Source organism: Aotus nancymaae, unplaced genomic scaffold (assembly GCF_030222135.1).
Source record: "Aotus nancymaae isolate 86718 unplaced genomic scaffold, 86718_ANA_hifiasm-v0.15.2.pri h1tg000011l, whole genome shotgun sequence".
In the NCBI taxonomy this organism is placed as follows: domain Eukaryota; kingdom Metazoa; phylum Chordata; class Mammalia; order Primates; family Aotidae; genus Aotus; species Aotus nancymaae.
Genome location: NW_026988422.1, coordinates 23,062,624 through 23,075,249, shown reverse-complemented (window position 1 = coordinate 23,075,249; position 12,626 = coordinate 23,062,624). Strand labels below are relative to the sequence as shown.

General features: G+C 37.8%; 1 protein-coding gene across 5 annotated transcripts in view; it reads right to left on the bottom strand.

The window, feature by feature from the left end:
* The window catches only part of HECTD1 (HECT domain E3 ubiquitin protein ligase 1), a 91,656-nt gene that overhangs the window by 65,227 nt on the left and 13,803 nt on the right, over nt 1–12,626 (bottom strand). For all 5 annotated transcript variants that reach the window (XM_064374699.1, XM_021674898.2, XM_064374697.1 and 2 more), the window contains exons 3-9: nt 7,368–7,602; nt 3,974–4,201; nt 2,588–2,869; nt 2,220–2,490; nt 1,106–1,182; nt 921–1,019; nt 116–230 (exon numbers count right to left, since the gene is read on the bottom strand). In XM_064374699.1, coding sequence (XP_064230769.1) covers nt 116–230; nt 921–1,019; nt 1,106–1,182; nt 2,220–2,490; nt 2,588–2,869; nt 3,974–4,201; nt 7,368–7,602 — 1,307 coding nt within the window. The remainder of the gene's footprint in view (nt 1–115; nt 231–920; nt 1,020–1,105; nt 1,183–2,219; nt 2,491–2,587; nt 2,870–3,973; nt 4,202–7,367; nt 7,603–12,626) is intronic.

Sequence of the window (12,626 nt, the reverse complement as noted above, 5' to 3'; positions counted from 1 at the left end):
TTTGACCCCACATGAATAGTTCATTTATATAATGTTAATGTATCTATAGAAAACTATGGAAATGAAAGGTGAAAAACAACAGCAGATGGCTTAAAGGAAAGAAGGTAGCACTCACCTGGAGACTGAAGAATAGCTACTACTTCACTATGACCCCTTTCTCGAGCTTTATCTAATGGAGTTTTCCCATCTTCATCTCTCAGATCTGGGTTTGCACCATGCCGTAACAGAGTCTAGAGAAGAAAAGCATTTAATTTGAATACAACAATACTTTATTTCTTTGACATCCAACTATGTAAACTAAAGATTTTCCAGAATTACTTAATCAAGCAGGTGCCAATCCAAATCCCTGCCTTTGCACTTAGTACCTTAAAAGCAGTCTCTTCTGTAAACCCAGCACTTTGGGAGGCTGTGGCAGGTGGATCACCTGAGGTTAGGAGTTTGAGACCAGCCTGACCAACATGGAAAAATCTCGTCTCCACTAAAAATACAAAATTAGCCAGGCATGGTGACACATGCCTGTAATCCCTACCACTCAGGAGGCTGAGGCAGGAGAATTGCTTGAACCAAGGAGGCAGAGGTTGCAGTGAGCCGAGATCGCACCATTGCGATTTGGACATTGTGATCGCACCATTTGGACAGCAAGTGCGAAACTGTCTCAAAAAAAGAAAAGAAAAAAAAAAGGAAAGAGGAGGGAATATATATATATAATATAAACATATATATTTGTTTTTACTTGAATCTGTATTAGGAAACACTAAAAAGAAAAAAACTAATTAAAAACACTTACAGTAAGTAAGGGGGAATGAAGTGGATGGAGATGGCTTGGAAGCATGATTTAGCAAAGTAAAATATTTTATAACATTCTAATTTTTAAACCGTGTAAATGTTAAAAATTAGCAGTTTTAAAACCTCGACTTTACCTTTGCTACTTGAGGTCTTCCAAAACATGCAGCATAATGTAATGATGATGACCTTTGACCTCTATTAACATCAGCACCTCTTTCACAAAGAAATTCTACCTGTAAAATGATAAAGAATCATAAAGCTGCTTTGTATTAATATTTCTATCTTTAATTTAAATACTAGCTTTTATTTATTAGCTTACCATTTCCTGAGTTCCAAAAGCAGATGCCCAGTTTAATAGAGTCTGACCTACATCATCCATAAAATTTACTTCAAAGGCTGAAATTTCGAAGGAAAAAAAAAAACACATTTTTAAGGCCAATAAAATACTACTAAACTTATCTAAAGATTGAACCATTTTAAGATTGTTATTAGTAATCATCTAAATAAAGAGTCAAGAGTGTTTTTGATATATAGCTCAACTATAAAGTAGTACATAATCAGCAAACCTCAAGTCAGCTAAGAAAAAGTATTTGAGGCTGGACATGGTGGCTCACACCTGTAACCCCAGCACTCTGGGAGGCCGAGGTGGGAGGATCACTTGAGTTCAGGAGTTCAAGACCAGCCTGGCCAACATGGTGAAACCCCTTTTCTACTAAAAATACAAAAATTAGCCAGGTATAGTGGCACATACCTGTAACCCCAACTACTCAGGAGGCTGAGATAGGAGAATTGCTCGAACCTGGAAGGTGGAGGATGCAGTGAGCTGAGACTGTACCACTGCACTCCAGCCTATGCAATAGAGCGAGACTCCGTCAAAAAAAAAAAAAAAAAAAAAAATTGGAAAAACTTTAAAGCACTGGGGATTCACAAAGCTTTAAGTCTTAAACATGAAATAAGAAATGAAAAAACTAAATACACAACTCGATAAGGTATTAGTTGCTAAAAGAGGCGAACCCCCATCTATAATTCAAAGAACACAAAAGAACAAATCTGATGACCCAGAAGCATCTTTCAGGAATTTGTATTTGCTGATCACCTCATGTGGCAGTCTAAAAAAATCTGCATTATTATAATTCATTCACATCAGTTTCCATAGATCTTGAGAAAACCTTAAAATTTACAGTATCTCCTTCAGCTAATAAAACAGAAATTTCAAACTTTATAGAAGTTTTACTCAGTCAACAAGCATTTATTCAGGTTTCACCATGCACCAAGCTGATAATTATATAATATACACAGGGAGAGTGGAGAATATTGAAGGGGTGCCATTTTGTTATCTGGCACAATTTCTAAGAGCACTGTCCAAAAACTAGAAACTGAATATATGCTTATCTCACAACTTTTTTTTTATATTTAAAAAAATATTTTCTGACCTCCTGTGTCAATTGCATCTATAAGTGCATCGGTATCTTTACTTCGAATACAATCTATAAGCTGCCGATGTGAGCGCTCCCCAGAACTATCTAATCTCCGGAGTCCTGGGATTCTGCCTGTAGATCCAGCACTAGACTTTGGCAAAGCTTTTCGTCCTTCAAATAGCAGCACCAAGAGAAGGTCAACCAAACGCATAGTATCAAGCACACATCTTTCATCACCCTGCAATGCACTTTCGATTGAATCTGGAAGCTCTGACCTTAGGAGATCCTAGAAAGAGATGGGAAGAAAAAAGTTTAATATATTAGCATTATACAAAAACACTTTTTCTGAAGACTAAAAAGCAAAGATTCAAAAACATTCTTACATGTGTTACTACTGGAGAGCCTCTGCAAAGTGTTGAGAGCAGACTTACAATTGTTGACACCTGATTACTTAATTTGGAATCTGCAGTTGTGGAAGGAGCTCCTGTGGTGCTGCGACCTGGTTTGCATGCTGATGATGGTCCTGATACAGTACCTCCAGCAGCAGCCATTCGAGATAACAGCTCCTCGGTTAATCCATGCTTGGCTAATGGAGCTGGGTCAACACCACGACGGGTAAATCGGTCAGCTAGTGATGCAAAGCATCGCAGAGCTCCATCTGAAACCTAATGATGTAAAGAAAATGCCCACAGATAAAATTCACCTAAAAAGGGTTAGTAATGATCATTTCATACTGACACTGTAAGAAAGGCAACTGTAGCAAAGTGATGAAGCATGTGATCTGCCTAGATTTGAATCACAGCTCCACATACTGCTAACTGTATAACCTGAGGAAGTTACTTTAATCTGCTTAAGGCCTCAGTTCCCTCATTTGTAAAATGGGGATAATAATGGTAACTATATCTCATTGTGTTAACTTAAATAAGGTAATACATATAAAGAATCTGGATGGACAGTAAAAGCTCAAAAATATTAACTGTTATTATGTGTACCTTTGTCATGATAATCTATGAGTATCAACTGAAAATAACATCTGAACAATAAAAAGGCATTAAATGTCAAGTTTTATTTTCCAAAGTATGCTAATTCAATAAAGGTTTACAGATAAGATTGTAAATACTGTCTTACGGTACGCTCGGTGACTCATGCCTGTATTCCCAGCACTTTGGGAGGCCAAGGAGGGAGGATCACAAAGTTAAAAGTTTGAGGCCAGCTTGGCCAATATGGTGAAACCCCACCTCTACTAAAAATACAAAAATTAGCCAGGTGTGGTGGCAGGTGGCCTGTAGTCCCAGCTACTTGGGAGGCTGAGGCAGGAGAATCGCTTGAACCCAGAAGGTGGAGGCTGCAGTGAGCTGAGATTGCATCACTGCACTTCAGCCCATGTGACAAAGCAAGATTCTATCTCAAAAACAAAAAAAGATACTGTCTTATTTACTCTAAGTGAGATCTATCTTAAGTCAACAAAATCAGTACCAAATACTTGGTACAACAAAATTGTACCAATTCAACAAAATTACACTCAGTGCAAGTACAGCTGTAAAAATTACATATTTTTATTATATTTAAATTTTAAGAATAAACAGATTCACATTTATAATCTTAAAAGTTTCATTTCCAAAAAGATTACCACACAGAGATAAAATTAGAAAAAGAAGATGGAATTACCTCTATTTCATCAAGTTAAAAGTTCAAATTATAGTCTATCATAATTATAAATAAGGGACACTATAAAAATCACTTTCTGAATATAACAGGAACTTAATTACCTGATGATCTTCATGTTTTAATAAACTAGACAGAGATTCTACACAAATTTCTAAAGAAGAATCTTGAGGCTCCATTTTGCCACAGAGTCTTGATACCACAGCCATGGCAGAGTGCAAGGTGTCTTTATGAACTAGATGTCCACTGTCACGAATGAAGGTAAGCACACAATTCAAACCGCCAGCCTCAAAGACTGCTCCTGACTCACGAGTACATATCAGTTCTAATACCTATAACAGTAAAACAAATTTAACGAAAGAATGCAAGCCTAATTTTCGAGAATCACAGAAATAATGCACTCTCCAAATTTATTAGTGACACATTAAAAACAGAAAAGTGAAAAAAACGAAATTAATTTAAATAATTTTTTTTTTAGCTGGGTGTGGTAGCTCACACCTGTAATCTCAGCACTTTGAGAGGCCAAGGTGGGCAGTTCACTTGAGCCCAGAAGTTCAAGATCAACCTGGGCAATATGGCAAAACCTGACAACTACAAAACAGAGAAAAATTAACCAGCCATAGTAGTGGCAAGTGCTATAGTCTCAGCTACTCAGGAGACTGAGGTGACAGGATCACCTGAGCCAAGGAGGTTGAGGCTGAAGTAAGCCATGATCGCACCTCTGCACTTCAGCTTTGGCAAGCGTGAGACCCTGTCTCAAAAATTAATATATTTTATTTAACTCAATATACCCAGGCATCATCATTTCAACATGAAATCAATATAGAAAATTACTGATATATATTATAGTCTTTCATGTATTGTCTTTAAAACTACATGTATACTTTATACTTACAACACATCTCTATTTGGAGTGGCCACATTTGAAGTGCTCAATAGACTTATTTGTCTACCATATTGGACAGTGCAGGTTTAGAAAGTGAAATGTGTATGGCAAGCTAAAGCACTACAAGTAATTTAGCAAATGCTCATAATAATACTCTAACACTATTTGTCTCTTTCATTCTCATTAGTCTAGGGTAGCATTTTCCAGAAGCTAAGCAAGGTGTGATATTGTACTAGACTGAATGCAGAAGCAAATTAGGAGTATCCAGCTGTCTACTCTAAAGACAGATTTTTCTTAAGAGATTTGCAAAAACGCCTAACAATTCCAGTCTTCTCACTAACTTTCTGTTAATTTTAAAAAGTTGTTTTTCAGTTGGGCACGGTGGCTCATGCCTGTAATCCCAGCACTTTGGGAGGCCGAGGTGGGCGGATCACGAGGTCAAGAGATCGAGACCATCTGGCCAACATGGTGCAACCCCGTCTCTACTAAAAATACAAAAATTAGCTGGGCGTGGTGGCGTGCGCCTGTAGTCCCAGCTACTCGGGAGACTGAGGCAGGAGAATTGCTTGAGCCTGGGAGGCAGAGATTGCAGTGAGCCGAGATCGTGCCACTGCACTCCAGCCTGGCGCCTGGCAACAGAGCAAGACTCTGTCTCAAAAAAAAAAAAAAAAAAAGTTATTTTTCATTAAATCTGCTATGTATAAAACATTGTCAATATTTTAAGATAAATTAATAAATATTTTAAATTTCTCAGTTTCAGTATATAATATGGTAAATAAATAGATAAAACCTATGTAAACAAAGGCTCTTTGGGTATCCTCAATTATTTAAGACTTGTAAAGGGATCTTGAGACAAAAAAGTTTGAGAACTGCTGACCTAGAGTAGCAAGAATCACAAAAAGAATAAAGCAGAAATCACACACACACACACACACAAAAAAAAGAATCAGGGGCTGGTCTCAGTGACTCATGCCTGTAATCCCAGCATCATTTTGGGAGGCCAAGGCAGTTGGATCACCTGAGGTCAGGAGTTTGAGATCAGCCTGGCCAACATGGTGAAATCCCATCTCTACTAAAAATACAAAAAATTAGCCGGGCATGGTGGCACATGCCTGCAGTACCAGCTACTCGGGAGGCTGAGGCAGGAGAATAGCTTGAACCCAGGAGGCAGAGGTTGCAGCAAGCCGAAATGGTGCCACTGCATTCTAGCCTGGGAGACAGCGAGACTCTGTCTCAAAAAAAAAAAAAAAAAAAGTAAAATCTAAATGTATTCACCACAAATAGTTCCAATAAAGTACGGATCTAGTACTAATGCTTTTAGAATTACATAACATTTTAGAGTTACATAAAGATAACAGCTTACTCTACAGGGAATACAGCAAAATAGTTAAATCCCTGGGCCCTAGAACCAGACTTCCTAATCTTCAAATTCCTAAACTTCAAGTCTCGGCTCTGTTGCTCACTACCTGCAAGTACATTCCTTAACTTCGGTATACTTGAATTTTTTTTATCTGTAACATAGAAATGATAATATTCGGTCAGGTACAGTGGCTCATGCTTGTAATTCCAGCACTTTGGGAGCCCAAGGCAGGTGGATCACGAGGTCAGGAGTTCAAGACCAGCCTGGCCAACGTAGTGAAACCCGGTCTCTACTAAGAATACAAAACAAATTAGCCAGGCGTGGTGGCAGGTGCCTGTAGTCCCAGCTACTTGGGAGGCTGAGGCAGAATGGCTTGAACCCAGGAGGTAGAGGTTACAATAGGCTGAGATCGTGTCACTGCACTCCAGCCTGGGTGACACAGCGAGACTGTCAACAACAAAAAAAAAAAAAGAAAGAAAAGAAATTGTAATATTTATGGCACCAACTTATCCCATAGAGAGTTGCTATGAAGATTAAATGAGTTAATACCTTAAAAGTGCTTAGAATAATGCCTAGCACAGGTGGCGTTCGCTGACTGTTACTATTTTTTTTTTTTGAGACGGAGTCTCGCTCTGTTGCCAGGCTGAAGTGCAGTGGCGCAATCTCGGCTCACTGCAACCTCTGCCTCCGGAGTCAAAGCAACCCTCCTGCCTCAGCCTCCCGAGTAGCTGGGACTACAGGCGCATGCCACCACACCCAGCTAATTTTTTTGTATTTCTAATACAGACAGGGTTTCACCATGTTGGCCAGGATGGTCTCCATCTCTTGACCTTGTGATCCACCTGCCTGGGCCTCCCAAAGTGCTGGGATTACAGGTGTGAGTCACGAAGCCCAGCTAACTGTTATTATTATAAAACAAAATGATTTGGGGCAAGAACAGGGATAACCTATCTCTAAGTGACTACCAGGAACTGAAGTGCACTGAAGCAGCACAGAGCATATATCAATGACCTACAGTTTTCCTTCTAAGATAAGATTTCTTTTCCCAAGCCAATAGGACCTCCTTTGGTGCCGTAAAAGTTGTGATCTCCATTGTTTTCAACTACTCTCAATAAAGTAAGATTGAAAATAGAAAGAATTTTTTTTTTTAGTAAATATATTTTTCAGTCTCTAAGTGATGTTTAAAATGAGCCAATACTCATCCCTGAGAGGTCCGAGAGAAATAAGTAATGAGCTAATAAATAATACTTACCTTTACACATTGTTCAGCTAAGTCTCTGCTAGTCCTGTTGTTAAGTTCAACTACAACTAACCGATTACAAAGTGCTTTTATAGCTCCATCTACCCCAACAATCCTTCGGGTACATTCTGCAGATACATCCAGGTAGTATGTTATGGCACGGGCTGTCACTTCTAATACATTGTCTGGAGCACTTTCATCAAGAAAAATTTTACAGAGAGCTGGTAAGAAAGTTCGAGGAGGACATCTGTAGTGAAAGAAATCATATTACATTTAGGGTTATTAAATTCTTTCTTTTTTTTTTTTTTTTTTTGGAGACAGAGTCTCATTCTGTAGCCAGGTTGGAGGGCAGTTGGTGCAGTCTCAGCTTACTGCAACCTCCACCTCCTGGGTTCAAGTGATTCTCCTGCCTCAGCCTCCCAAGTAGCAAGGCACGCGCCACCATGCCCAGCTAATTTTTGTATTTTTAGTAGAGACAGGGTTTCACCATGTTGGCCAGGATGGTCTCCTGATCTCTTGATCTGCCCACCTAAGCCTCCCAAACTGCTAGGATTACAGGTGTGAGCTACCATGCCCAGCGTAGGGTTATTAAATTCTTAACAGCAAAACATTAACAAAAGAATATATAATAAAAAGTTATAATGTAACACACTGTGCTCAATACGGTGTCTGAATGTTTATTAGGTAATACTTCTCACACTGTTTTTGCTTCCATAACAATACTCACATGCTAATTTCATTGCTGCTGAAAATACCAACGTGTAAATGGTTTAAAATAGCAGCATTAACTTGAAACCATGTTTAAAAAAAAAATCTTATTCAATCCTCACCTCAAACATCAACTGCTCTATAAAACCTTTCTTAACCTCCCAAATACTTAAGTGGTACTTTCATGTTCCTAAAACCTCATAAAAGCAGAACATACACTGTTTAATGTATCACTTTATTTCCTTTTTCACTTAAAAGTCCTAGAAGGCCAGGAACACTGCTCAGTTCATATATTTCAGAAACAAGCACTGATCTGGGGTCTAAAAGACTGGGGTAAAACAAAGAACAGCAATTGTGTGACCTTTCTGCATCTGTTTCCTTACTTGTAAAGCAAAAGTAATAGCTAAATAATACCTGCTTTAGGCACGGCACGGTGGCCCACACCTGTGGGCTTCAAACTCCTAGCTCAAGCAATCCTCCTGCCTCAGCCTCCCAAAGCACTAGGGTGACAGAAGTGAGTCACTATGCCTGGCCTCATATCACCATATACATAAACATTTCATGTTTTCATTATTCACAAGTAGAACCATACTATAAATACTATCCCATAATTTGCTTATTTCCTTAGTTCATATGTTGTGACTGGCTGGGTACAGAGGCTCACACCTGTAATCCTAGCATTTGGGAGGCCGAGGCAGGCTGATGGCTTTAGCTCAGGAGTTCCAGACCAGCCTGGGCAACACAGCGAAACTCTGTCTCTACAAAAAATACAAAAATAAGCCAGGAGTGGTGGCACACGCCTGTAATCCCAACTAGTCAGAAGTCTAAGGTGGGGAGGTTGAGGCTGCAGTGAGCTGAGATCACACTACTATACTCCAGCATGGACAACAGAGTGAGACCCTATTTAAAAAGAAAAAATTACTAACTGAATAAAATGAATATACAACATCAAACTTTGCAGGATACAACTAAAGTAGTACAAAAAGAGAAATTTATGGCATTATATGCTTAAAGCCTCAAATAACAGCTTTCAAAAACTCACACCCCAGCTTTCACTTAAGAAAACAGAGAAAAAAGAGCAAATTAGGCTGGGCATGGTGCTCACACCTGTAATCCCAACACTCTGGAAGGCCAAGCTAGGCAGGCAGACCACCTGAGATCAGGAGTTAGAAACCAGCCTGGTTAAAATGGTGAAACCTCATTTCTACTAAAAATACAAAAATTAAGCCACACGTGGTGGTGCATGCCTGTAATCCCAGCTACTTGGGAGGCTGAGGCAGGAGAATCATTTGAACTCAGGAAGCGGAGGTTGCAATGAGCCAAGATTGCACCATCGCACTCCAGCTTGGGCAACAAGAGTGAAACTCCGTCTCAACAAAAAAAAAAAGAAAGAAAAACAAGACATTCTACCAAATCTCATTCAAGAAGCATTACATAACCTGGATAATCCTGTATCTATCACAGAAACTAAATTAGTAGTAAAAACCTTCAAACTTAAATTCATATTCTCTAATGAATTGTGCTTTTGGTGTTTATCTAAACAAATATTTGCAAAATGCAAGGTCACAAAGATTTTCTCCTATGTTTTCTTCCTGAAGTCTTATAGTTCTACTGGGTTTTTGCTACTAGATCACTTGAACCCCAGAGGCAGAGGTGGTGGTAAGACAAGATCACACCATTGCACTCCAGCCTGGGCAACCAGAGCAAAACTCTGTCTCAAAAAATAAATAAATAAATAAATATTTTTAAAAACTTATGTTCACACACACAAAAAATCTGTACTGATGTTTATAGCAGTTTAGGTCATAATCACCAAATATCCATGAAAAGGAGTACTACTGAGCAACTGAAGAGAAGGAACTTTTGATACTATAGCAACATAGATGAATTTCAAATGCAATATGCTAAGTGAAAGAAAGCAGACTCAAAAAACTACATATTGCATGTATGATTCCATTTACATGACACTCTGGAAAAGCCAAACTGTATCAACAGAAAACAGGCCACTGAGCGCCAGGCATTGGGGGAAAGGGTTGGAGTTCAAAGGGACAGCACTAGATGTTTCAAAGTGACAGAAATGTTCTGAATTTCAATTATAGTGGTGGTTACATGAGTCATAGCAATGTACGGTAATAAAAAGCTAACTTTATCATATGTAATTCAAACAAATTTGTAAGAAAAAATTAACTATCATTCACAGAATAATCACAGCCCTCTTTTAAGCTTGCCACTATTTACTTCTTACATTATAGGTAGAAATTATCTTTATTATCTTAAACTAAGTACTATATTATTAATATACATGTACTATATATAGTACTATACTATATAGTATATAGTGTAGTATACTATAATATATAGTATGTATTATATATTTATTATATACTATATATAGTATGTATTATATACTGTATATTATAGTATAGTACTATATATAGTACATACACTATATTATATATATTGCATATACTATATAATATACTATATAATATATATATTGTTTATACTATATACTATATTATATATAGTATACATAGTGGGCTGTCCCTTTGAACTCATATATATAGTGTATATTATATATACACTATATAGTATATATATTATAGTACATGTACTATATATGTATTATAGCATATATAGTACATATGTAGTACCACATATATACATATATAGTACTATATATGTGTGTATATAGTACATATATATATACGATATATATGTAGTATATATAGTATATATATATGTACTATATATATCGTATATATACTATAGTACATATGTAATGTATATGTGTTATAGCATATATTTTATAGTATATACAGTACTATATTAATATACTAATATATTATATTACTAATATACTAATATTATATATAATATACTAATTAGTATTATAATATACTAATATTATATATTAGTATATTAATATAGTACTATATATAAAAATATATGCTATATATAATAATATATATAGCACACATACAGCACATACACAGTTGCTGTCTGTTTACAGAAATTTATTTAACTTTTTTGTTTTTGAGATGGAGTCTTGCTCTGTCTCCCAGGCTGGAGCACAATCGTGCAATCTTGGCTCATGCAACTTCGGCTCACTGCAACCTCTGTCTCCCAGGTTCAAGTGATTCTCATTCCTCAGCCTGCCGAGTAGTACAGTACTATAGTAATACAGTACTATATATAATAATATAAAAAATAATGTTTTAAAATTTCATTGCATTTTTCCTGTTAAAACTACTAAAAGTGGTTTTAACTATTTTTTTTTTTTTTTGAAACAGGGTTTCACTCTGTCACCCAGTCTGGAGTACAGTGGTGCGATCTCGGCTCACTGCAACCTCCGCCTTCCTGGTTCAAGCATTTTTCCTGCCTCAGCCTCCCAAGTAGCTGAGATTACAGATGCATGTCAACACAGTTCTGCTTATTTTTGTATTTTTAGTAGAGACGAGGTTTCACCATTTTAGCCAGACTGGTCTCAAACTCCTGACCTCAGGTGAGCTCCACCAGTCTCAGCCTCCCATAGTGCTGGGATTACAGGCAAGAGTCATCGAGTCTGGCCTCTACATTTTTTAGCTAACACAGATTCTGGTAATCTTCACAAAAGCTCCCTGAATTTAATCACCTATGGACTCCCTGGAGTCTCAGGTTAGGAACCATTGTAGACAATATTTCTCATTCTAGCACTTCTCTCTGCTGTCCACTGAAAAGAGGCACATACACAGTTGCTGTCTGCTTACAGAAACTCATTTACTTAACTTTTTTTTTGAGACTCTTTCTCCGAGGCTGGAGTGCAGTAGTGCAATCTCGGCTCACTGCAACATCTGCCTCCCAGATTCAAGCGAGTCTTGTGCCTCAGCCTCCCAAGTAGCTGGGATTACAGGAACATGCCACCACGCCCTGCTAATTTTTGTATTTTTAGTAGGGACAGGGTCTCACCATGTTGGCCAGGCTAGACTCAAACTCCTGAGTTTAAGTGATCCACCCGCTTCAGCCTCCCAAAGTGCTGGGATTACAAGCATGAGCCAACATACCCAGCCCATTTATTTAACTCTTGAGGATTATACATACTTGTTATATTAGTGAACATTCCTTCTCCAGAGAAGGGTCAAGGCTGATAAAAGTAATTCACTTCCTATTACTCTGCCACTGGGTAGAAGAAAACGGATCAATATAGGAAAAGCAGGTATATTAATGGTAGAAAGTAAGGAAAGTACCTATTGATGCTATTACTATTTTTGCTACAAAAAAAGAATACATTACTCTTCCTCCTGCATACTAACAACCAGTGTCTCAACTCCAGAAATACCTTCCACGGGCATTTTAGGCACGAGTGGAAAACAGGTCCAATATAAGAATTTCCTCAATTCACTCATTCACTATCTGGATAATAGCTATTTGTTTGCCAGGCACCATGTTTAGCAATGGGAAAACAAAGATGAGCTCGCAGTCCAGTAGAGAGGTCAAAGTATAGTAAAGTGGTAGTAGTGTATACATGTGAGAATATGCAGGAGGGGTCTTTGAAGACATTTAAATTTGACCCAGTAGGTAAAG